The 24010-nt window shown below is 54.7% G+C and overlaps 2 protein-coding genes across 6 annotated transcripts in view; one reads left to right on the top strand and one right to left on the bottom strand.

Moving 5' to 3' along the window:
* Nucleotides 1–170: 170 nt before the first annotated feature.
* On the bottom strand, nt 171–22911 carry KLHL17 (kelch like family member 17). 4 transcript variants are annotated; one of them, XM_075113805.1, is made up of 14 exons: nt 22800–22911; nt 21509–21597; nt 19747–20620; nt 12168–12420; nt 11623–11744; nt 10930–11151; nt 9757–9873; nt 8389–8602; nt 8155–8299; nt 7406–7573; nt 6959–7047; nt 5794–5867; nt 4586–4767; nt 171–3910 (listed from the first exon to the last, which is right to left on the bottom strand). In XM_075113805.1, exons 4-14 carry the CDS (start codon nt 12376–12378, stop codon nt 3682–3684), a joined length of 1773 nt encoding a protein of 590 aa, XP_074969906.1. In that variant the 5' UTR covers nt 12379–12420; nt 19747–20620; nt 21509–21597; nt 22800–22911; the 3' UTR covers nt 171–3681. The 4 variants fall into 4 exon arrangements, with proteins under 4 accessions (XP_074969906.1, XP_074969905.1, XP_074969904.1 ...); XM_075113804.1 differs by lacking the exon at nt 21509–21597; XM_075113803.1 differs by lacking the exons at nt 19747–20620; nt 21509–21597.
* A 31-nt stretch (nt 22912–22942) lies between these two features.
* NOC2L (NOC2 like nucleolar associated transcriptional repressor) overlaps nt 22943–24010 on the top strand; it is a 57429-nt gene continuing 56361 nt past the window's right edge. For both annotated transcript variants that reach the window (XM_075113801.1, XM_075113802.1), the window contains exons 1-2: nt 22943–23030; nt 23214–23372. In XM_075113801.1, coding sequence (XP_074969902.1) covers nt 23011–23030; nt 23214–23372 — 179 coding nt within the window. In that variant the 5' untranslated portion in view covers nt 22943–23010. The remainder of the gene's footprint in view (nt 23031–23213; nt 23373–24010) is intronic.

Below are 24010 nucleotides of genomic sequence, written 5' to 3'. Positions count from 1 at the left end.
AGGTGGTGCTCCGCGGTGGCTGCTCAGGCACAGATGCACTGCAGCCTGCCATGTGCACCCTCTGCCTGGCGCTCTTTCCCCACCGCTGCACAGGGCGATGCAGAGAGCAGCTCCCTGCCTCCACAGGAGTGGGGCCAGAGCAGTGAAAAGGAAGGTTGCAAGAGGCAGGATCCGGTATTCATGAAAACATCTTTATTGTACATGTTGGCTTCTATTGCTTGTATCCCCTTCCCAATCCCAGGTAGTGCAAAAAATTCAGAGTAACAGAGTTCCACATAAATAAGTCAGATAACTTACAGAGAAATCAAAGTGACAATGGTTTGACATGGAGTAGATGGGGTCTGCCTACCAGTAAGGCCAAGCGAACCTCTGCCCCCACGTCGGGGCAAGCGCTCCTGCCTAGCCTTGCTGTCTCACTGCAGACTGACACCGGGGTCCCTGGGCGAAACACATCAACACACACAGCCTGGAGCCACCCGCTCAGGGATGCTCCTCTGCTGGGGAAAGCTCACATGGGAAAAATCACACAAATAACATTTTGGGTGAGACACCACTAACTAAAACTGGCAGAAAAGCCACACACAGTTGACAGTTCTCCTCCCCTCAGATAGGGTACTACGCACAGACAGACAGACACAGACGCACATCCCCTCCGAGGCCTCCAGCTCCGCGAGGGATGTGCAGCACCAGAAGCAATTCCACCCTGGGATCTCCCAGGGCAGATGCTGACACCTCGTGTCCACACAGTGTGGGTCAGGGTGCTCCGGACCCCCGCAAGCTGCCGGGGAACTATTTTGCCCTTTCCTTCCTTCTTTCTCCTATAGAGGAAAGCAGTGAGCACCTGCATAGTTAGTACATCAGAGACACAAAAGGCTCCCTCCTCCCCGGGTTTCTGCAGAACAGGCTCAGTGGTGATATTGCTCAGGACCCAACCGGCTGGCGACAGGAGTCACACTGCCTGTTTCCCTGATCCTCCGGAGGCAGGACAACATTGCATGCTATTTGTAGTGTAAATTGCTAAAGATTACAGCTGGGGCCAAGGGCGTGTGGCACAAAAACTCTTCTCAGCCTGCTACATTGCTCGCTTCCCATCTGGGTTTGCTTGCCTGCCGCCCCTCAAGGCAACCGCCCCCCTTCACGCTACAGCGGCCACAGTTGGACCAAAAGTCCAACTTCTGCTACTACAGCAACTACTGCGGTAACAACTCGTTCCTTGTTTGAAACCAGCCCTGTTTCTCCCTTCAGCAGTTCCCCTCTGGCCCTGCACTGCCCCCTCCTTGTCCCTTCAGCAGCCTGGCTGGGCTCCGCTGTCCTTATGCCATTCCTCGCAGAGAGGCTTCGGCAGGACCTCGGCACCTCAGGCCACGGCCCAGCACCAGGACCTTTCACTTCTGACATGGCTGCGGGGCTTTCAGGCTGATCCTCCTTCAGAGAGGACCCTAGAGCCAGGGGCACCTTGAATGCACTGGTCGATGAGTCCAGCAGAAGACTAAAATCCCGGTGTTGCTTACAGGAATGGGAAGAAAAGGATGGAGACCTCACTCATGCGTAGGCACACGCGTGCACCCAACAGAGCAGACTTCACCGATTTCATCGTTACTTGGAACAAAGCAGATTCATGCGACCTGCTTAGGGCGGCCCTACCGCCACGTTGACCAAGAGGCAACCTGCACGAGCAGAGCCTGGACATTTGCAGGGTCCTCTGCGATACAGAGGAACAGGAGAGCTGCTGAGCTCTGACAGGCTGGGGCAGAGGCTTGACAAGCGAGAGGGGAATGAGAAGCAGGTTTAGAGTCTGTTCGAAAAGCCAACAAGGCCTCCTCAGCCTGAGGAGCGCAGACTGTCCTTGGGGAGGGGCCGGGGGGAGAAGCAGCCCAGATTTTCAGAAGCTGCTGGTAATTTCAGGTGTCCAACGTTAGGCACTGTAAGTGGGCTTGTAAAACATGCAGGCACCTGTCCAGGAGACATCACATTGCCATAAAAATTGTCTTAAGCTGGGGAGTCCCTGTCTCATCTCCAACTCTCCTTTCACCCCAAAGAAAAGAAGAAATCCCTAACCACTTGAAAATTTAGGCCAACACGTACCGTCAGAAGTGAAATCTGAACCCTGTAAATGAGAAATGAGAAGGAGTGAGGGGAAAAAGGATAAAGGAATTAGTTCAAAACAAACAGACCGTATTTCCAATGCTACATTTGAACACTATTGAGGTACCAGTGGTTGAGTCATTCCTCTATAATGTGGAGAACACCTGATAATATGTCTCAGTTCAAGGCTCATACACACACCCTACAGCAAACGTACTGAAAACACCACCCAAGAGGTTCCATGGCACAGGTGGGTCTAGGACAGACCTGTGACTTACAGTACTAATTTGTTCAACCTTTAGTTAATTAAAGTGGTTGCTTAATTGCCAGAGAGTTACTAATTGCAAATGGTCCCTTCCGTGCTTTTCCACTGTACATACGGTATCTCACACATGCACACACACCCACACATCTATAGAGAACATCTTCCAGGACACAGTCATCATCTCATCAGCAAATGAGAAAAGTAATTGCATCCCTTCTGCTGCCTTAAAAGCAGATGGGATGGGGAAAACCAGGAGAGTGTAAAAAACTAAAGGGATATGAAGTCATTAGAATTAAAATATTAGCATTCAAATAAAAAAGGCAAAAAATTAATACCCAAAAAAGTAATGCCAGGCAATCCTCCCATTTAGAAGGCTGGACTGTTCTTGTTTAAGAACTGATACCTTTCCATAAACCCAGAATCTGCTTTGCAGAGAGGGGAACAGCAAACAGGCCGATCCATTCCCAGCCAAACCGTGAACCAGGACCACGTGCAGAGAGCAGGCAGCCGCACAGTCACTTGAACCTGGGACAGCAATGGCATGGATGCAAACAAGGTCATTCGGCCCATCTGCCTGGCTGGGGACTCCCCAGAGCAATGGTCAGCTGGGATCTTAGTGAACGAGGTGAGGCCAGCTGAGTATGGAAACACTGGAGGGCTCAGGATGCTGCATCCAGTTTTGTCTCCAAACCTCACCTCCTCAAGTCCCTGTCCCTTAGCTGGGCTTCTTTTTTTTGTGTGTGTATTTTAAGGCATCAATTAGACACCATTGAGAACCATACAATGGCCTCAGAGTCTTTAACAGTGCACAACAGGCTTGGTAAAGAGTTTGGCTACAGTGACATTCAGAGGAACGGTTGCACATTCAGCCGCGTCCCTGGGAGGAGTGCTGTCCACTTCTGCCACCCCACAGGACTCCTGGAAGCCTCCAAGGCTGGCTGTGCTCGTATGTGTGGCACCGGCTGGATCACGTGAATCCAAGAAGCAGCAATGGTTTAAAGTTTCCCCTCCCCAAAGAAAATATACGCCCTTTGGGTGAGTGTCGAGATGAGTCTGAACGGAGCAGAGAGCACCCCCTCTTCTTGCCCTCTAGAAGGAGGATGCTCGCCCAGGAAGCACATTTCTAACTGCTGTGGTCGTGCTGATCCGATGTGTGCACCAAGAGTGGGGATGGCTCCGGGGGTTCACAGGAGTGCTGGGCCTGGAGTCAGCGGCCGGTACCTTGGCTCTCCTCCTACAGCGACCGGCTGCCCCGCGGGACGGGCCACGCTGGCCTAGTGCTCCGCCAGGCGCCCCTGTCCCCTTGAGGTAAGGCAGGTCCTGATTCTTTGTCAAAGGCTCGTCGAAGACACTGACAGGGTGGGCGAGGAGGGAGGCGGGAAGTTGAGGAGTTCCAGCACAGCCACCCCCACGCTGCTCCGGCGTGTGAACATGCACGAGGCTGCTACCCACTTGTTGGTACGGGGGTTGTACTTCTCGATGGAGTTTAGGCTGGAGCTCCCGTCATTGCCACCCACTGCATACAGCCACCCATCCATGGCCACCAGGTCGTGGGTGCTCCTGGAACGACCATGCAGAGACCACAGGGGTGTGAGGCTTGAACTGGGCATGTGTGGGGTGTAGGGGAGCTCAGGACCTCAGATAAACCAGCCAGAGTTCTGTCACCGCACAAAAGGGAATGCCCAGCCTCACAAATACCTAGTGAAAATGAACTACTGGGGCTCAAACAGTCGGTCAGTGGCAGAGTGCAGTATAGAGCCTCAGATCTTCCCCTTCACTCTGATACCCTCCTCCCACCGGGGAAGTGCCACGTCTAAATAACAGTCCCCAGGAGCCTAAAATCCTTGGACCTCCAAGCCTTAAATCCTCCTGCAGCCCAGCAACATCTCCTACGTGGCCTCAGCCAGATACACCACCTGGTTCTTTACGGCCACACAGACTGCCGAGAATAAATCCCTCTGCAGAAACGCCTGCTGCAGAGCATCCCTGCTCCGGCCTCCTGGCACAGGCACACACCAGTCCCCCCCAGTGCGGCAGGGAGCTGGGCTGCCTCTGTGCAAGCAGCAGAGAGCCGGCCAACCCCAGCGTTAGCCAGGCCCTGGGGCACGGTCTGCATTTTACAGCTTGCAGTGCCAAGCGAGGCAAGGCTATCTGTGAGATGGGATCCCCGTTCCTGACTGCAGCAGCTGAGGCTCCCCGGCGGCTCGGGAGCGTGGCAGGGGCAGAGCTCCTTACCTACGGATGTTCATGGGCGCCACGCTCTCCCATGTGTTGGTTTTGGGGTTGTAGCGCTCAACAGAGTTAAGGCAGCTGGTCCCATCGTTGCCGCCGGCCACATAGAGCATCCCCTCCAGCACAGCCACTCCTGCGCTGCTCCGGCGGCTTAGCATATTAGCAATGGGCGTCCAGGTGTTGATCTGGGAAGAGGCGATGTTTGTGAGCCAGATGTACGAGTCATTTTCAATGTACCCCTGCCAACCCAGTCCTGCGATATTAGTCCTGCTCTAACCACACAGCTCCTGACATAACAGTCCTCCCCCAAGAAGACTTTTGGGGGGACCCCAGTTCTTTCCCTTCAACTTTCCTGCAGGAAGAGCTGCAGGCCCCAGGAGACACCTCTGCCGATGGGCTCAGGAAAGCACAGCCGCAGCTGGCAGGAGTCCTGCCATCCCAGGGGCCTGAGCACAGAGATCTGTCTGTCTGCTCACATCACAGCTGAATCCCAGCCCAGTCACGGGATTGAGCTGTATCTATTGTAAATCTGTACAAGTCATGACTGTGGCTTTACAGCTCATGAAGAACCTCCAGGACCTTCTCTTTGATCTTTTTGCAGCCATCTAGCCTGCTCCAATAGAGCTGTGACACCCCCGGCCCAACACATGTCCCCAGCCTGCCACAATCCTCACTAATTGCTCTGGATGCGCATGCAGCAAGGACCTCATCTGGGAGCTAGAAACAGCTCAGGGTACGAACGAGAACTGTTTTTCCTACAGAACTTGAGCTGGCCTACAGGCAACGGGGATAGAGCATGTTCTGGTGGTTGAAAATCTCAGAGAGGTGTCTTGGAGCCTGCATGGTTGAGCTGTGGCTCACTTTGCTCCGGATTGCACCCCAGATACTCTGCCCCTGCAGAAGAGCCGGGGAGGGGGCTGATACCCGCTTCATCTCGTAGTCACGCATGGTGGCTTAAGTCCCCAAGGAGGCAGGCAGGTCTGTGCTGCGCAGGCTGACATGGGCACACCTTCTGCTCTGCTGCTGCAGTGCTTTGCTAGGAAGTGGTCACATCTTAAGTTATGGCAGTGGTTTGCTACGAGACCACATACAGCTGGTCTCTCACTCTCTACTGAGTTCTCTAGCATCTTGCATGGCCCTCATCTTCCTGCAGGGCCCATCAGGAGGGGAGAAGGAAAAGGGTTACCAGGCATGCTCTCTCTCATATTTACCTGGGGCTCATACTTTTCTACTGTGGCTAAGTGGGATGAGCTGTCATATCCCCCAACAGCATAGAGGTTGCCTTCTGCAAAGACAGTCACACACGCACAGGAGTTAGCTAAAGAGCATGGCCCCAGTCCCAGCACAGCCTGCCACAGCTCTTGCACAGGGTGCCCATATAGGTATCAGCTGAGCCTCAGTGCCTCCCACTCCCCAGGCAACCCAGCTCCTCTCAGCAGGGCTCCTTCAGCTCCCCCTCCCCTTGCAGGACAGTGCATTGGGAAATATTCATTGAGCGATTTCTCTGCCACACTGCAAGCTTCCCAAAGAGCTCACTCGCCTGCTGCTTTTTGGCCTCCTCATTATGGGAGCTGCAAGTGCTCCCCACCAGAGCAATGGGTTATTTTTAGCAGCGGAGGCTGGAGCAGGGGAACGCCAATAAAGGCTGTGGCAGGCAGAGAGGATGAGCTGGTGATGGAGGAGAGGGAGCCTCTGAGTCAGCACTGAGAGCTGAAACCAGATAACAGTACCACAGGGAGACTGCACAGCAGTTCCTGGGATGGTGGGGAACAGCATGCTACCCTGGCATCCCCAGGGAGGTCAGCACCTGCGAGGGCGGAGAGTGGTACTTGCATTAACCCCATAGCCACACGAAACAACGAAGAGGCCAGCTCTCACGCTGCATCCTCCTTAAGGACAGAATCATTCAGTGCAGTCAGGAGACATCACAGCATTGCGCCTGATGTTATGACACCCCTGGCAGAGACAGTTTTGACCCCGCAGTACCGCTTGGATCATCAGTAAAAGGACTGTCCCGCTTTCATAACGGAGTAATAAGGTTGTCCCTTCCTATCCAGGGATAGGTGATCATCCACAGCCAGCCCTCTTGCCCCAAAGAAGAAGGGGCACAAAGGAGCTGAGGAACAAGTTGTGGGTCTCCTCAGGAGTTGCCTCCAGAATTTGATGAAACCCAGCTACTAAGGAGACTGAGAAGGAGGGCAGAGGCAAGGAGCATGGCAACGCATGGCAGAGGAATGGCTGGGCTACCCAGACACACAGCTAGAGAACCTAGGAAGAAGGGGCAGCAACTAGAACAGAAGAACATGAAAAGGAACCACCAGAAATGCAAAAGACAGCCTGCACAGGAGTCAGTCAGGTCCTCATGCCATCACCCACCTAGCGTTGCCACCCGGACGTAGCGTCTCCTGGTGCTCATGGCAGCGATGGATGTCCAGGTGCCTGTCAGAGGGTCGTACCGCTCTGCGCTGCAGTGGGCAGGGACACAGGAACATAAGGTGTCACACTGGCAAAGCCCAGGTCAAAGCTTTTTGACACAGGCCCTCAGGGGCAGCTTCCAAAAAAGCGTGGGAATAGACAAGGAAAATGGAGGGAAGAACTGACAAAGGCTATGTTCTGTTGTGGCACAGGGCTACAAGATGTTTTTTTTCCCTGAAGAAACTTTGCCTGCATCAAAGACACTGGAAGACAGAGCTGGATTGCAAGATATCTACTCTGGAGCCAGTCTGTCTGTCAGGAGCAGGACTTGTGGGCTCCCTAGGCACCCAGCGTCAAGGACAGTGCATGCAAGAGACCGGAGGAGCCTGTAGCAAGGCAATCCCCTACCTGTTCAGGCACGAGGCCCCATCGTACCCCCCAGCAGCATAGAGAAGCCCATGAAGCGCTGCTACACCCAGGCAGCTCCTCCTGGTGCCCATGGACACCTCAGGTTGCCAGGAATTGGTGACAGGATCATAGGACTCCACTGTGGCCAGATCAGAGGTCCCATCATAGCTGTAGGGGAAAAAAAGAGAGAACAGGTAAGAGCTGGGAAGTCCGAATTGCAGCTGAGTCTGTGGGCTGGTCCTACAGCTCTGGAGCCGATCAAGAGCCTTGGGTGCTGGTCACCACCCCTTCCCTCTCCCCCCTGCCCAGCTTCCTCAAGACAAAGTGCACTAAAGCTGGAATTGCAGAGCCCTTAGCTGAGCTCTCCTGCAAAGAATGTAGGTCTCGGAGGGCCCCCACACCAGGGTAGAGGTGGGCTGGGGAGTTAGCAGGCTCTTAACAGCCTGTAGCGTAGGGCTAAGGCAAACGGGAGGAACCAGCGCAAGTCCAGGATGTAGCCACCACCAAACAGAGAGGAAGCAAACTCACTGCTCGAAATTGCAGGGGCAGGGAAGTAGTTTTCAGATGCTACTCCTGCAGTTAGTAACCCAGAGATACTGGATTGCTTCATCGGGAGGCTGGCCTGGGAGGTTCTGCTGGCCATCTCTGCTTCCAGAGCAGCTCTGTGCTGGTCTCATCACACGCTCTGTTCGAGGCTGCTAAAGGCATCCCTGCCAGCTCCCTGTGCATGGCTCCCGTGCCCTCCTTACCCGCCCACAGCATACAGCTTGTTCCCAATGGCAGCAACGCCCACTCTGGCCCTGCGAGTCGACATAGAGGCCACCATGTGCCACCGATCCGTCCGCGTGTCATAGGCCTCGCAGTCCCCATGGATGGCGAACAGGCTCCCCCCACCTGCGCACGGGATGGCAAACAGAGCAAACAACAGACTGAGGCCCTGGGAAAGGGGTTTGCGTGTACGTGAGCGTGTGGCAGGGCCTTACCCACAGCAAAGAGCACAGTGCTGGCCCCCTCGCAGCGCCGCGGCCTCGTCCTGCTGTTGCTAAGGACCCCTCTCTGCTCCGGCATGAGGTGGTACTTGAGGGCTTCGATCAGCAGGTCCTTGCACTCCGAGTGATGCCGCACCAGCAGCTCTGTGTCCACATTGCTCATGAGGAAGTCCCGGCTCAGCAGGGGCAGCCGCACACACTTCATAAGCTGAGGGGAGAGGAGTTGCACCCCATAGGCAGGGTGGGAAGGGTCCATCCCAGTCTACACATCTCCCCTGCAAACCTTGGGGACCCTGGAAAGGCTGACTCCACCTGGAGATGTCATCCTGCTCACTTGGCAGGACAGGCACCCGGTGACAAAGGGCACCAAAGCCCAGGCAGCAATTCAGCCTTAACATCTCTGCAGAGCCAGGAGCCCTCAGCCTGGCCAAGACATGTCCCACAGCCACCCCAGATCCCCACCTTGCCCTCTGCCAGTACCCACATTCTCTTCCAGCACTCATGCTACACATAATCCTTGCTGCGGGGCTGCAGAGCCCAGACACCACCTCCCTCTGTGCAGCACGCCGCATGTTGCCTGCATTGTCCACAGGAGGGATGTCTGAGTGCACACAACCAGCAAAGATGGAGACAGAACTTCCCTAGGGTCAAGCCCTGGCATAGATGGAAACCCAGGGGAAACCCTCAGAGTCTTCCTCACCCTGCCCCATCTCAGTCCCAGCCTTTGGAAGGACACTTAAGGATGCTTCCTCCCATAGCTCCCACCCATGTCTCCCTTGAAGCACGAGAGCAGCAAGATGACAAGAAGCAGGGGCTGCGGGAGACATGGACAGCCTCTGCTGCAGTATGAGGCTGCATCCGTGAGAGGGTGCCCACCCTGTGCCAAGCACTGGCAGCCCCCCAGGAGAGGGCTTAACCATGTCTTCTCCAGTTGCACCTTTGGCAGGCAGGAGGCTTGCAGATCCAAGGTGCAGATGCAGAGAGACAAAAGCAGGAGTTAAAAGAAGTCCCTGATCAAATTTGCCTGAACTTTTGTTTCAGGATGCATGCGAAAGCTCAGGAAGGCTGCAGCCAGGGCTGACCTCTGCTGTTGCCCACATCCTCCCCAGAGCTCTGCATGCCCAAACTGCCAGGGGTCACACAGGCCACCCCCCTCAGATTTGTCAATAGTCTGGAGTTCACTCTGTGAGACCAAACTTTCTCAGCAACACCCCCATCTACAACTGGACTGGAAGTGGGGTGGCAGGGACGTGCTGTCCCTGCCCTCCGGCCACCCAGCTGCTTCCTTCAGCTGTGTACCCACCCAGACCGGGCACTCAGAGCTGGTGGGTAGAACCAGGCCACCTTCCCCATCAGACTCACCCTGGGGACATGCTGTCTTCTGCTGTCCACATCATGTTTGACCCAGCTGAGCACAGCCCGGTACACCTCCTCCTCTGATGGCACATTGAGGCTGTCACTAGAAATGAGGTCCAGCACCTGCAGAGCAGCGTGGAAAGGGCAAGAGTCGGTTGGTATGGTTTGGGAGGAAAGGACACATTCACACCCCCGGGTAACTGGCCCAGCAGAACAGCACTGCCAGAGGCAGAGCCCCCGCCTCCTGCAGATGCTGGCCATTGAGGGGTGTACAGCTACTCTCTTTCACTGGACACAGAAGGATCCAAAGAGCAACTGGGTCCCCCAGACCAGGCAGGTGCAGCTGTGCCTCCCCTCTCCTCGCAGCACTGATGTGGAGACAGCTCTGCCCTCGATCATCCTCCTTGGCTCATTTGCCCCCTTCTGTGTCTGAACCTGCTGCAACGCCTGACACTTCCAATCAACACCAGCGAGATCAGGCAGATGACTCTGCTTGCATGCATTCCTTCAATATTTCAAGGTATAGAGCCAGGTGCCCTGGCTGTTCCCAGCACACTCACTTCACCTGCCAAGGACAACGTAGTTGGAGCAAGTGGAGATACGTACCCTCCTCTTGCTGCCACGCACCCCACTGCCCTGAGAATAGGTGAAGGGAAGCATCTGTATCCTGGTGAGGGACGGTACAGGGTCGGGTGATGCAGAGCAAGGACTGGGAACGTCTGCTGGCCAGGGCCCAGCACAGCACGCTGCAGGCAGCAATGAGCCAGGGGCCACGCTGGCACCACAGGAAGAGCAGCAGGTAACATTAGCTGAGCTCTGAATTAAACATCACAGCTATGTGACCAGGGCAGCCAGGACTTATTCCTTGACCTGTGCCCCCAGAGAGAGGAGAGCGGGCTCAGAGCTCATGTGGCAAGCACCAGTGACAGCAATTATCCTCCGTACTACCCTCCCATCCCTATTTCACATGGGATTAAGCTCGTGCTCTGACAGCACTCTTCCCATGTATTGTCTCTCCATTGTGCAGAGAGGACCAAAGCACAGAATCTGAGTACATTCCCCTGCCAAACCCTGTCCTCTCAGTGAAGGTTGCTTGGGTTCTTGACACTGTGCCTTCCAGGACAGAGCACAAAAAGCCTTGCCACACTCATACCTTCACACTCCCCATCAGGACCTCACCTGTTTAAGAGGCAGCAACATGAACTCCTCTGTCTTGGACACCTCCATGAAGTGCTGGAGGACGTACTTGTGCGCAGACTTGAGGAGGTCGCTGCAGGAGTGCGTGTCAGCAAAACCCCGGATCCCCAGGCAGTTGGATGGGTCGAGCTGGCTGAGTAGGAACTTGCAGCAAGCATCCCGCACACCATTGAGCTGAAGCAGGCTGGCAGCAGGAAGAAGTGTCTGGCAGTGGAAAAGAATGGGGGAAAAAAGAGTTTCCAGAGCAAGGAAACCATTTTCACCCTCATCTCAGTGCAGGTCAATAACAGAACAGGCTTACTGAGCACCTTCAGGCACACAAGCACATAGAGGACAAAGAATTCTTTGTTTCCAACAGGACTAAGCTAAAGAAGAGCTGAAAAGGACACCCGTAACTCCCCACGGGGCCAAGAAATGGCAGGAGAACAGCAGACGCTCAGGACTAGACCTAGCTATTGCATAGTGCTTTGCGGAGCCCTCCCCAGCCACAGCATTTGCAGGAGCCACACCTCTGGGCACGGAGGAGCAGATGAACCCCCTGACCACTGTTAGGTGCAGGTGCCATCACAGAACAGCAGCTGAAAGTGCTGAGCAGAGGGAGAGAAGAGCCCCCAGGATGTAAGTCTCATACAGAATGGTTTTGTAGAGAAGAGAGATTTGGGAAGAAGCTCCTACCTGCACATTCCCCTCGCCCACCACAATCTCAGCCGTGTAAGCGTATTGCACCAGCTGCTCCAGGGCCTGTGGGTCAATGTCGTGCAGCGTCACGTGCGTCTGGCGGCTCTCACTCATCTCATCTGGGGCAACACAGACACTAGACATGAACAAAGTCCCACAGCAGGATTGTTTCCCCTCGGAAAGACTTGACCATGCATGGAACAAGTCACATCCACCTCCACAGCCTAGCATCACAGCCCAGAAAGGTCTCCTGCTCACCTCTTAGCAAGGAGAAGCAGCAATATATTCTAGGGAATGGGGTCCAAGTCTGCAGGATGGGCTTCAAGGTACCTCTCCTGGGGGTTACAGGCAAAGGGCTTCATGCAAGGGAGCCAAATGAGGAACATTACTGCACTTGCTCACAGAGATGATATACAGGCATCCTATTTCCACAGGGTATGGCAGTGAGAATAGGGAGAAGGACAGAAACGGGAGTTTGCAGGAAAGAGAGGGTTGGAAGGGCAGGGAGACCCTGGCCATGGCGAAGAGAGGACACTACTTGCTTGTGAACATGGCGTGGAAGTACGGGCTGCAGGACGCCAGCACCACCTTGTGGGCCTTGATCTCCTTGGTGCCCACATGGAGCACAATGTCGCAGAGCAGCCCACGCTGACGCATGCGGTTCATGCACACGAAGGCATCGTGATAGTGACGCTTGGAGTTGTGGGAGATGCTGTGGCCGTCGCGGTTGAGGAGCTGCACACCCCCTTCCATGGCTGCAGGTGGTTGATGGTGGGCTTTCCCTTCTCAGTGGCACTGGCATGAGGGAAAACCAAAGTGTTACCCAGGCAGGAATAGCTCTAGCCCCAGACAATTCCCAGAGCCCCCAAGTATGCCCGTGCCACTGCTCAAAGAGCCTGCACAAGAACAGCTCCTGTCTAACCAGCCAGGGAAACATCATCCTGCTCATAAACCAGCGATGGGAAGGAGACAGTCCCTGGAAGAAGACAAGCAATGCAAAGTGGTGCTGAGACTCTTCTCTGTTCTGTGACACTCACTGCTTCCCAGCTGGATTGACGTCCTCCTCACCTGCCTTCAGAAGGGTACCGCTCTACAACATATGTGCTTACACTGGTTTTCCTTGAAGTTGCACCATCTCCAAATCCCCCTAACAAGGTGCATTTCCACGCACTATCAGCAGAAGCATTGATCTCAGAAAGCTCACCAGGGCATGCCAGTCCTGCATTGATCAAACACAGCTTAAACTGACCACTAGAGACAGCGAACATGACAACCCTGATTAGCCAAAACAAAAAAATAACCAGGGAATCCCACATCCTAAAAGGCAAGAGTGATGTTACGGACCACAGCTCTTCGACTGGTGGCTGTTCGCTTCCAGCTTCCAGAAGATGCACCTGCTTTCAAAGGTAGGCTCAAAGAGCTGCTGTCTTTCCCATGCCCAAACAATTCAGGATAAGGCAGAGGGCGAAGGCAATTGAAGCACAGAGCTCTACAGTCCCAGTACAGAAACCTGCAGACCTGGGATTCGACTCTTCCTGCCATTTTATATTTCAAGCCTCTTTTTGGACAGAGGCTGGGGATTCCAGGTGGTCAGAGAACAGGGTCCTGGTCTCCACTTCCCCCCAGCATCCTCTGCCCAGGCATGTCCAACCTCACCACAGCCTCGAGGCTGCAGCAAACAGCCCTGCTCCAGCACCGCGGAGTCCTGTTCCTGCGCTAGCCTAGCAGGCAGTGTGGGCAAAGCAGAGCTCCTAGATATCCCTGGAAGCAGCCCTGGCTGAGACCCTAGCTGTCCTTCCGAGAGGTAACTTTGAACTTCAGGTGGTTTTTGTTTCACAAGGCTCGCAGGAGGGACAGACAGCAAAGAACAGAGGTGCTGATCGGGCGGCTGGGACCCAACGCAGAACTCGGTCTGCACGTACACGCCACGGAGCGTGCAGCGGGACAGTCCTTCCACACATCTAGGACAGCCCAGGCAGGGAGCAGGAGCATAAACTTGATCGGCTTGCAGAAAACAAAAATTGCCTGATCAAGGAATAAGGAAATTTATTTGTGCAAAGATGTTTTTTCCTTCCATCCTGCCTGCATCTAGGCTGCTCACAGTGTTCGAAAGGTGTTTGAATGTCTCCCTGCCAGCAGCACCCAAAGGAAAGGTGGGGGAGTGAAGAAAGAATGACTGAGCAGAAGGAGGAAGAAGGGGGAGGGATCAGGAGGAAAAAAGCAGCTTGAAGAAAAAAAGCCTGTGTGCTGCACTCGTGCGCCTGCCCCCACATCCCTGCGGCGAGAGAATCCCCTCAGCCTCTGTGCTCCTCACGACACCTACACATTGCCAGCCGTGCTGAGCCTAAAAATAGAAACCCACCATGCTGTGCCTGCTCAGCCACGAATGCAGCCATCTATTCATTTTTAAATAGCAATTGTATCATGTACTAGAGTCTGGAGGAGGAAAAAAGATGAATAAACATCTTTCCTGAGCAGGAGAGAAGCCTGCAATGCCCTCTTCTATTTGCATCATCCTGCGTGATACGAGATTCCTCATATCTCTGTCAGCGGGGAAGACTCACGGGCACACAACAAAGGCAATGCCTCTTGATGCTTTCCAGCAATAAGAGTAGGATGCCATTGTGCCCTTGACAGGAAAGAAGAGCCCATGAGTTAACCGGCCTTCTCCTCCCACACTCCTCAGCTGAGCTTTTCAGAAAGCTGCAACATCCCTAGGACACCCTCGTGTGTGGATACTGCTGGATGAGAGGTGCCCGCCTGAAGGTGGTTTATAATTATTAGCATCTACCTGGGCTTAAGAGCTCCTTTCCCAGACCTAGTTTAGTGGCAGAGAGTGGACAGTGCTTTCTAGTCTTTTTTTTCCCCTCCCTAGCTGCAAGCCTGAGGGTTTTCCTGATCTGCTCGAGCTGGTTTATCTTTTTAATACGCTGCTGAGCATACTTCTCCCCATCAGTATTTAAGTCACACCCCAGATCTAATTGAGAGCACTCGCCTCACCCCTCCTGGGCTCTGGTAGCAAAGGATGGGAGCTCTTGGCTCTACAGCAGTGGGAGGACTTGTGGGGGACACTGCAGGACAGGACAGAGGAGCAGGGAGAAGATGGCACTGCTTCTCATTGCACTCTGAGGCCGATGAGAAAAGGTTCACCGCCCCAGCCAGGTTGGGGGTAGCACACAACTCGGCTCCAGCGGTCAGGGGAGGGACACGGAGGGCACAACAGACTGAAGGCTGCTGTAGCCAATGCATTAGCATCACAGTAATCAAATGCATTTCCAGAGAGGGTCGGAAGTGCTGGGCTGTTTTCCCAGCCCTGCAACTGAGTCATTGCACAACTCTGGGCAAGTACAAACGCAGAGCGTGACAAGGGTGACATTATCTTTCCTTGCAATGATTCCCATGGCCAAGAGATAGAGGCCAGCTATTGCTCACTGCCCTCTCCACCCACACCCCCTGCTGTCACCAGTGAGGGCTGGCATGCACCTCACAGAGCTCTGAAGAGCTCTACTTGAAATGCCACCGGTGCCTCCCTCGCCCACGCTGGTGTGCAGCACCCTGACCTGCACCACCGCTGTGTCACTCGGTCTCTGACATGGCCAAGCAGGGCCAGATGGAGATGCCATCCCAGCCATGGGGCTGCACCAGGGGACAGGCCACAGATGACCCGACCCACAGCTGCAGGCAGCCTGAACCAACTCCGTGTGATGTTTTTTTGCTGCAGCAGGTCAGCCACCCACCAGCCACCTCGGGAAAAGCTTCCCATCCTGAAGCACTGGGAGCCGTGGCTTGAGTTTGGCCAAAGGCTTATGGCAGGTACAGCCCCACTCCACGTGTCCCCTCTGCTCTGCAATAACTCGTTCCCATCAGATCTCTTTTGCTTTAACTGGTTAAAATATAATCAATGGGGGAAAAGGGAAAGGACACCCCACTGCTGCTTGTGCTGCTCCCTGTGCCTGAACTCAGCCTCATTGGCAGCACTAAATATTCCTTATTTCCTTGTAAAAATCTCCTTCATTCCCAGGAAATTAAGGTCTATGAGCACCGCTAAGATATAATTAATGGAGAACAGTGCCTGGACCACAAGAGACAGTAAAGCAGTGTCCAGAGCTCCAGCGGAGGGAAGTAAATACAAACCCACTTTTGTGGAGCATGTAGCAGCATGAATGCACGTGTTACACATCAGCTATAATGGATGCAGTGGCTGACTTGTAATAACTCTTAGGTTATGACAAAAAAAAAGAAGGCGTTTGTTTGGCTCCTATGCGACAGAGCGTGGCCATGCATAACAGCTCTGTTAATTAATGCAAATGATCCCTGCCCAAAGGGAGGTCTGTTCTCTTTGCACAAAAAACCATATTTTGCCGAGAGTGAAAAGAAGTGTGCTAAGCAATAAATAGGGAATGGAGTATCCTCCAGGGAAAAGTTCAGAGCCTGCCCTTTCCCCAGGAAGGCCCTGGAGAATGGCTTTTTGTTGACAGCCTGGATGGAGATTTTGTGTCCGCCAGGCTAGCCAGGAGACAGCAAAGACACATCCTGTACAGCTGGTCAGATGCTGGGGACGAGTCTTTGCTGTGGATAAGGTGACATCCCCTACTCTAAGGCATGACGTGCCCTAAGGCCTGATGCACAATCATGCTTAAATCCGTCACTTCTGCGCATGCCCTATTCCTATGTTGATATCCCAATACCTCTTCTGGAAGAACAGCTACAAAGCCCTGTTTTGTGCACAGCACTGCATCTCCCACAGAAGTGCTGCCATTAGACCTTCAGGTTAAGACATTAAGTCCTCGCTGGCACTCACCTCTACCCCGGCGTGTCACGGCACTAACAGAGCAGAGGGCGGCCTAGGCTCGGTCAATAAGGTGGCACCATGTGGCCAGTTTCCCTTTCAGAGGAGCTGTTCCCCCCCTTCCTTGGCATTGGGGGTCCATCTCCCAGGCACAAAGTCCTCTTTTAGCCGACAGACCCCCTCTGGCTCTGTCCCCAGGCGGGAGGGGGCTGCTGGCAGCGCTGCTCTGGTGTGCCCAGCAGCTTCAGATCTCCATTCCGAGCGGCACAGCCAAAGCAGCGCCCTGCACAACAGCACAGCATAGCTCATCCAGGGTCAGAGCGACAGCCCTGGGGAAGAAGGAGCTTGGTGGTGGAGTCACAGGCAGGAATCACAGCTTCCAAGTGCATCTCCCTCCTCCCTACACTAGAAATCAGAATTCATATTTTTAACCCCTCTGAGAGGAGCCACAGGCCACTTGCCAGTAAGCAGCCTCCTGCAATTCAGCACTCCCCCAAAGCACTGAAATGTGCAATACACATTAAAGCTCAGGGCAGGATTAGACTGGGGCAGCCTAAGGGAGCACAGGCAAGCCCCTGCCCAGCTGCGGGGCTGTGCACACAAGCACAAGTAGCTTCTTTCCTCCTGGGAGCAGGGCTGGGAAGAAGATGTGCTCCTGTGTTCTCTTCCTTCCCTTCCACAGTCAGGGGACACAAACAGCTGAGCCGGCAGCAACAATAGCTGCTGTTGTGCTATTGCGAAGTAAGACCACTAATACAGCTCGTACCAGCATCCAGAGACGCAGCTGAGTGCACCGCAGGCCTGCAAATTTTCACCTTCCTCGCTGCTTTGTGGAGGCCCCGTTAATTTGGCTGAGCTACCCCTTTTATTGAACCTTGTCCATGAGTCTGAAGCCTGCATCCAAAGAAAAGCTGTGAACTACCAGATGACTAGCAGCATTTTTGCATCAGTAATCCTCTTGCAGTAGGCATGTCTAAGACACCAGGGCTGTTTTCACTAGCTACAGCAGATAACACACTACCTGCCCTTACACCTCAAACTTGAATATCCCAAATTCTTGCTTCTTTCAGAGGGCCTGGCACTGCCCGTTACAAAATACATTGCATTCCTACCTTTCCTGCTCTCTTCCACACAATAAACACAATCAAAGAGGGTTGGAAATCATCCAGTTGTATATGCCCAGGACTCAGATGCAAAGCAAGCACTAAATCTAGGCAATTGTCCCCACCAGGACCTGTCACATTAGCATCACTGATACAGACAGAAAATGCTATCTCCCTCAACGCAATACTTTGGGGTTCAGTCCCTCCTCAGCCCATCTAACACTTCACCTGCATCCAGGGAATTCAAACAGACACCAACAGTGTGCAGCAGCTCACATTCATTCTTTTTAATACAAGGTTAATTGTGTGCTCAGCCTAGAAGAGCCAGCAATTGTGAGGAAGCAGAGGGACCTAATGTTTCAGGAGCAGCAAGTGAACTAGATGCTCTGAACTGCAGGTCCAGTCGTCGCTACTGAGATGGATGATTTACAGCCGTGCCTATACAGAGGTCAGGACTGCAAATATCGATGGAAATGTGACATAACATGGCAATGGGAGCTGTCATTCCTGGCACCAGCTCTGCCTTCAGAGGTGGCAGGAGGGATGGCAGAATTAGGAAGCTGGCAGTTTCAGACAGCCAGACTGAGGACTCGGACACCTTGCACCCCTCCGCCAGCTCCCAATGGACATGGCAGAGGACATGAGCATGCCAAGAACACACAACTGGGGTGAGCTGCCAGGAAAGGGTAGGAGCACACACCTCAGCCCCAAACACTTCTCTCCACCTCCTCTTCTCTCTCTTCTGCTCCAGCTGCCAGCACTGCCCCTGACCATGTCTGCCTTCTATTCCCCAAGCCCCCTGCTATGGATGGGAGGGCAAGCCATGTGCTGCTCCTGCCGATCGGTGGAATTAATCTGCTCTGAGCTAGCCTCAAGGCAGCACGGGGCACCGCAGACAGCGCTGAGTCTGCAGGACCGAGAATCCCCAGCTCTCAGTAGGGTTTGGGTTTTTTTAATGAATTAGGCATAACTGACACGCACTGAATCCTCCTGTCTAGACATCTGCAGAGAAGTGACAAGCTGCCAGAGAGGATGTGGAGCCTCAGCACGGGGGTGGGGAAGACGGGGGAAAACTGCACACAGTTGCCAGCTCTACAGCACAGAGACAGCGCTGGCTTCAGGCAAGAAGGGCATTCAGCACATTGACCTAGTCAGTGTCTTTCAGCAACTCAGTGGGTTGTAATCAATCGGCTTCAGTGCACCCAGAAGGCTGGAGGTCTTTTCTAATTAATGCCTCTCTCCCCATCATTCCTGGGGAGTTCTGTTTGGAAACTCAGCTCAAAGTTGCTCTCAGTTACCCCAGCTCATGCTCAGAAGTGCTTTAGCTGAGACAGGAAGGAGCGCAAGGCAGAGCCTCAGTGCCTGCACCGGGACATTCCCACACCTGGAAGAGATAAAGCGTATCCAGCCTGCTCAGTGCCTATCTGGGTACACAATCTCCTCCCTCTCTCATGCACACTTTGCAAAGGCGGCAACTCTTCCTGCAGACATCTTCAAATACAGCTTTTGCCTTTAGTGTTTTGCACACAGGGGAGCACAGCAGCTCCAAGCAGGACTCCATGGTTGAGGGATTTAGAGGCATCTGTGCTAATATTTGGGTCACTTTGTGTAATTGGTTATAAGGGTTAGGACCCAAATAGGTTTACGACTGCTGAATTCCCAGGTTAAGAAGAAAGGAGAAATGGAAACTAATTCATGCCTTGAGATGCTCAGCAAAATGTGCAGGTCTCCAGCTGCACTGGGATTAGACAGCAGTTCCTACAGTCCAGCACAAAGCACATCAAAATCTAAGCAAATGGAGCCCTTTGCCTCTGCCAAGGACTGGAAATGTGGGTCATGTCCTAATTCCCCCCTCCCACTGTCCCCCAGCAGACACAGGAGAAGAGCTACTGTCGCATCCATTGCTATTTTATGGCACAAGCATTGTCAAACCTCTACACACAGGCATCAAGCAAGTCTCTCCAGGCAGCAGAGTGATATTTAACAGCTTCAGCTGCACTATCCATCACTGTGGTATTCCTGATCTCCCACTAGCCTCCCCCATGACAGACATTTCTGTCCTCAACTCATTTTTCAGACAGGTAAACAGACAAGACGAGAGTGCTCAGGTCACTGGAGGCAGCCCGTATCAGAGGATCTCAACGTTCTGGGCTCCAAGACTTGCTCAGGAGCTCCCTGACAGCAACATCCATGGTCAGCAGCTATTCGAAGAGGGACTGTGCCCTTTACCTGTCCGCTGTGCGAGGGGATGGTGTCTCGAGTAGTAGGTGGCAGTGGGCCAGTTCAGCGGCTGTTACCGCTCAGCAATACCCTGACGTCAGACGAGAGCGATGGATCTGGTGAGGCTCAGCACGAGCTACCACTTGGCTTCTAAAGGGAAAATTGACTCCATGACATGAGGCAGCGTGGCCTTGTGGCTCCAGCAGTAGAGTAGGAAAGAAGGAAAAAGCACTTGGGTCTGCTTGCTGCAGATGGCCAGTAGAGATGGATAAGCCAGGGAACAATGCTGCTGCTGATGCCCCGGGAAGCACTGCTCATGACTGACTCTCCGAACCAGGAGGTCACCAGCAGAAGTCACCAGCTGCACCCTGGCCTCATCCCTTTTGCAGAGACTGCACGGCCCACGCCATATTTATGGACAGCTTACAAAGCCTCCTACCAGCCTCGGCCATAGCGTGGGTTGCCAATGTAGATGTACCAGACCATGTAAGCAGATCTGCATTTCCTCTTCTGAACGAGCTCAGTGCTTCACACTGTGGAGCAGTGGGAGCCTGTTTTCAAGCCAGAAAACAATTAAGAGAATTCCCTCACATTTTCTTGCAGGCAGCAGCATGGGCCACATACATGAAAACTGAGCTATGAGGAGCATGTGACATAACGGCCTTGAGTTTGCTGGTACACTGGGGGCCTGCCAAGGCCAGCGGGTCCCAGAGCCTGGGAATTTCAACTGAAGGAGCTTGAATTCCTGTCCCTGAGGGGTCACATCCTTTAGAGAAGGCAGTGTGGTTCGCAGCCAGTTCTAAGCAGGCCAGGCGGAAAGGGAGAAGCCTCTCTTGTTACCAAGTCCAGCTTGCCTAAGGGTTTGGAGGCGAGACTCCAGCACCTGGGAAAATACAGAAGCCATCACTGAGACTTCAGCATGGCTGGCTCATTTTTGAGCTGCTGAGCCCGCAATGCAGCAAAGCAAGACCAGAACCCAGAACAGTCTCCCCAGCAGATCTCCAGTCTTCAGAGCATGCCTGCTTTGGCTTTCACGTGCTGCTCCATCTACAGAGACCCACACTGATGCTGATGAAAGCAAGGGCAGATGGCCACCAGATGGGCTGGCAAAGAGGTTCCATTGCCACCCTCACCAAGCTGACCGAAGGCATAGGGGACCATCCTAGTTACCCAAGCCGCTAAAGAGCAACTCCATTTGGATCCTAGGCTGTCAGGCCAAGAAAGCAGGTGGCTGTTACGCCTGCCAGCTCCTGTTCCGCTCTGAATTAGATGCTATTTGCTGGGATTCAGGAGTCAGTCAGTTCTCAGGAAGGAAACTCAGATCTTTACACTCAAGATCCCCAAGAGTCTTAGTCACTGCCATGCTGAATAAAGTATTTCCAGCAGATGCTCATGGATCAGAAAAGAAACTTGGGCTGCAGAGGGGAGAGATTCCACAGAGGCAATTGCTTGGCTGTAGTGATCGTAACCAAAAGGCTATTGTACATTGAAGCGTTAGCAAGCCACGTAACAGTGAACTTGTAACAAGCCAGCACCTCCTGGTGCAAAATGCTAGCACACAGACATCCCAAATCTGTTGTGGAGGCCTCATCACTCCTCCCATCCTTAAACGCAGCTCATGCCTTTGGACCGTCCATACTGAAAAGGGGCATTTCAGCTATGCCCTGTCCTAGGGGCAACAAGTTACCTGCATCAGCCTAGCATACCTGGAGACTGTCAGGATCAAAAGCACCCAAATATCCACATGTTGCTGAATCACTCCAGAACTAACCTCCCTCCTTGCGATCTCCAGCAACGCAGAGTACCTCAAGATAGCGCTCATCGGACAGCAGCCATTGAAGTCAAAGCAGAGCAGGTTTCCTTTACAGAGAGACCCCATAAAAACAACGCCACTCCTTCTGCAGATTTCTAGCTTGGCACAAGAGTCCGGTCAGTCGGTGGCTGTGAACTGACACACAGAGAGCGGGGGCACCCACCCAACCGCTGCCTTTCTTCCTTGCTGTAGAGAAACCGAGGTCCCAGGGCCAGCGCTCCTTGCAGAGGGAGGTATTGGCTCGGCCAGCAGAACCAAACCAGCTGCCTGCCCTGGCCTGCTGCTCCCTAGGACCACCTCCACAAACAGAGATGCTGTAGCTCGAGGAGAGCTCTCTGCCCTAATGGTCACTGCAGAGGCCAGAAAAAAAGCTGCCTTTTACTTCCACCCCCAAGTTACCAGAAAACCCGAGGCAACGTTTCTCCCTGTGCCCTTCAGCTCCCCCACAGCCAACGATACCAAACAGCCCGTGTGCTTCCACTGAGGATAAGCAAAAACGCAACTGTCAGAACCATTCCGCAGCTGTTCCCTGGGCCCCAGCATCTCGCCAGGCTGTAAAGCTGCAGCTTTTTCCTTTACCAACGGGATCGCTTCACCACTTGGCAAAGGAAAGGGAAGGAGACCACGCTTAGCCCAGGAAGGCTGCCGGCCTCGGCCCCAGAGGGATGCCGGGGTGCAGGGAGCGGGGCAGCAGAGGCAGCCCCTCCGAAGAGGCATCGGTTGCTCCCCCAGATGCGCTGCGTTGTACCCCGACAGGCAAACTTGCTCTCCGAGCAGGGACCCGCCGCCAGCACCAGCTGCGGGGAGTGATGGAGGGCTCCACCGGAGGGTCCCCCCGCCGCCGGTCTCCCCCTCCCCGCCCCGGTACCCCCTCCGGCTCACCCGCCGCCGAGACGAGACCCCCGGTCCTTGCCCGATCCCGCCGCTGCCTCCGCGGGGTGAGGGGGGGGACGGAGCAGCGGCAGGGCCGTGCTCCAGTACTCACGGCTCCGGTGGCAGCGATGGCCCGGCCGGGACGCGGGATGCTGCGGGGCGCCGTTATACCCGCACCGCTGCTGCCGGCCCCGCGGCGGGGAGACGGCACCGGCACCGGGACGGCCGCTACGGCTTCCTCCCTCACCCGGAATAACCCCGCCGTGCGGGAGCTGCCCTAGGCTCGATGCCCGGCCCCCCCCCCCCCCCCGCCGTTAAATCCCGCCGCGCACGTGTCACCGGGGGAAGGGGAGCTCGCCCCGCCCCGCTCACTTACCGGGCGCGGGAGCCCGTCCTGCGGGGGTGCGGGGACACGCGTGGCACCGGCCCCGCTGAGGCAGCCCGCGGCCCGGCCGGGGGGAGCCGGAGCCGGAGCCGGAGCCGGGGGCGGGGGGAGCCGGGCGGGGGCGGGACCGGGGCCGGGACCGGCCCGCCCCGCGGCACGCCGGGAGCGGAAGCGGCGGCCGCGTTGGAGCGAAGCGGGCAGCATGGCAGCCGCCGGCAAGAGGTGAGCGGCGGCGGGGTAGGGCCGACAGGGATCCACATCGCGGGGGTTCCGCCGGGCGGCGGCGGGGAGCTCCGCGGGGCGCCGCCCGCCTCAGGGCCGCCGTGGACGGGCGGGCCCGGCGCTCCGGCCCGGCTCCCCGCTGAGCTTCCCCCCCCCACGCTTTCCCCTCCTCATGCCCCCCAGGAGCCTGGCGGAGCTGAGCCTGGACGAGTTCCTCGCTGCCGGCTCCGAGTCGGAGCCTGACGGCGGTTCGGAGGAGGAGGAGGCGGCCGGGGCCGCGGCGCAGCGGCGGCGGGACGGGAGGAAGGCCGGGCAGGCTCTGCAGGCCCGGCCGGCGGTGAGGTAAGGCCGAGCTCAGCCGGGCCGTCCCTGCGGGCAGCCTGATGTTAGTCCTCGCCCGCCTTGGGCGAGGCCTGGCGCGTCTGAGCCCGCGTTCGCTGCTTGCTGGTTTAGTTGCGGTTTTTTATTTTGGCCTGCTTTTAGAATTAACCGTAGGGCTTTGTTGTAACATCTCCCATAGAATGAGCTAGCGCTGGGACAGGCTGGGTCAGAGGTGCCTGAAAGGGCTGCGTTCAAGACTGTAGCGTGGGTACGGGACAGCCAGGTTGTCCGTTGTACCCATGTCAATTCAGAAACTGCAGCAATAAACAGCTTGTGTACGCTTTTAATCTTTCACGGGGTATGTTGGAGTCAGGCAAAGCTTGCTTTGTGCTTCCTCAGCCTGTGTGCACTTGGCCTTACTGAAAAACATTGGAGCACCTTTCATTTCCTAGGACGAAGTAGTTCTTAGGCACTGCTAATCATTATGAGAAGCCAAAACAATTCTTTAGTACTAAAGTTTTACTGAGCTTTCATTGTTGGATTTATCTGGTAGTGTAGCTTTCAGTATTCTTTATAAAAAGCTTGCAAGAATAATCCTGAGAAACAAAGAAACAGATTTTTTTCTTGGTTTTGCAAGATGTTTTTATGCTACCTGGTCA

This window comes from Phalacrocorax aristotelis, chromosome 19, assembly GCF_949628215.1.
Source record: "Phalacrocorax aristotelis chromosome 19, bGulAri2.1, whole genome shotgun sequence".
NCBI classification, from domain to species: Eukaryota; Metazoa; Chordata; class Aves; order Suliformes; family Phalacrocoracidae; genus Phalacrocorax; species Phalacrocorax aristotelis.
This window is presented reverse-complemented; position numbering and strand designations above follow the sequence as displayed.

Excerpts from the sequence above, each read along its gene's own strand:
- KLHL17 (XM_075113805.1), bottom strand. The coding sequence starts at position 12,378 with ATGGAAGGGGGTGTGCAGCTCCTCAACCGCGACGGCCACAGCATCTCC. Across the intron at positions 9,874-10,929 it reads TGTTGCTGCCTCTTAAACAG|GTGCTGGACCTCATTTCTAG; the intron begins GTGAGGTCCTGA and ends GCTGCTCTGCAG. Across the intron at positions 8,300-8,388 it reads CACTGTGCTCTTTGCTGTGG|GTGGGGGGAGCCTGTTCGCC; the intron begins GTAAGGCCCTGC and ends TCCCGTGCGCAG.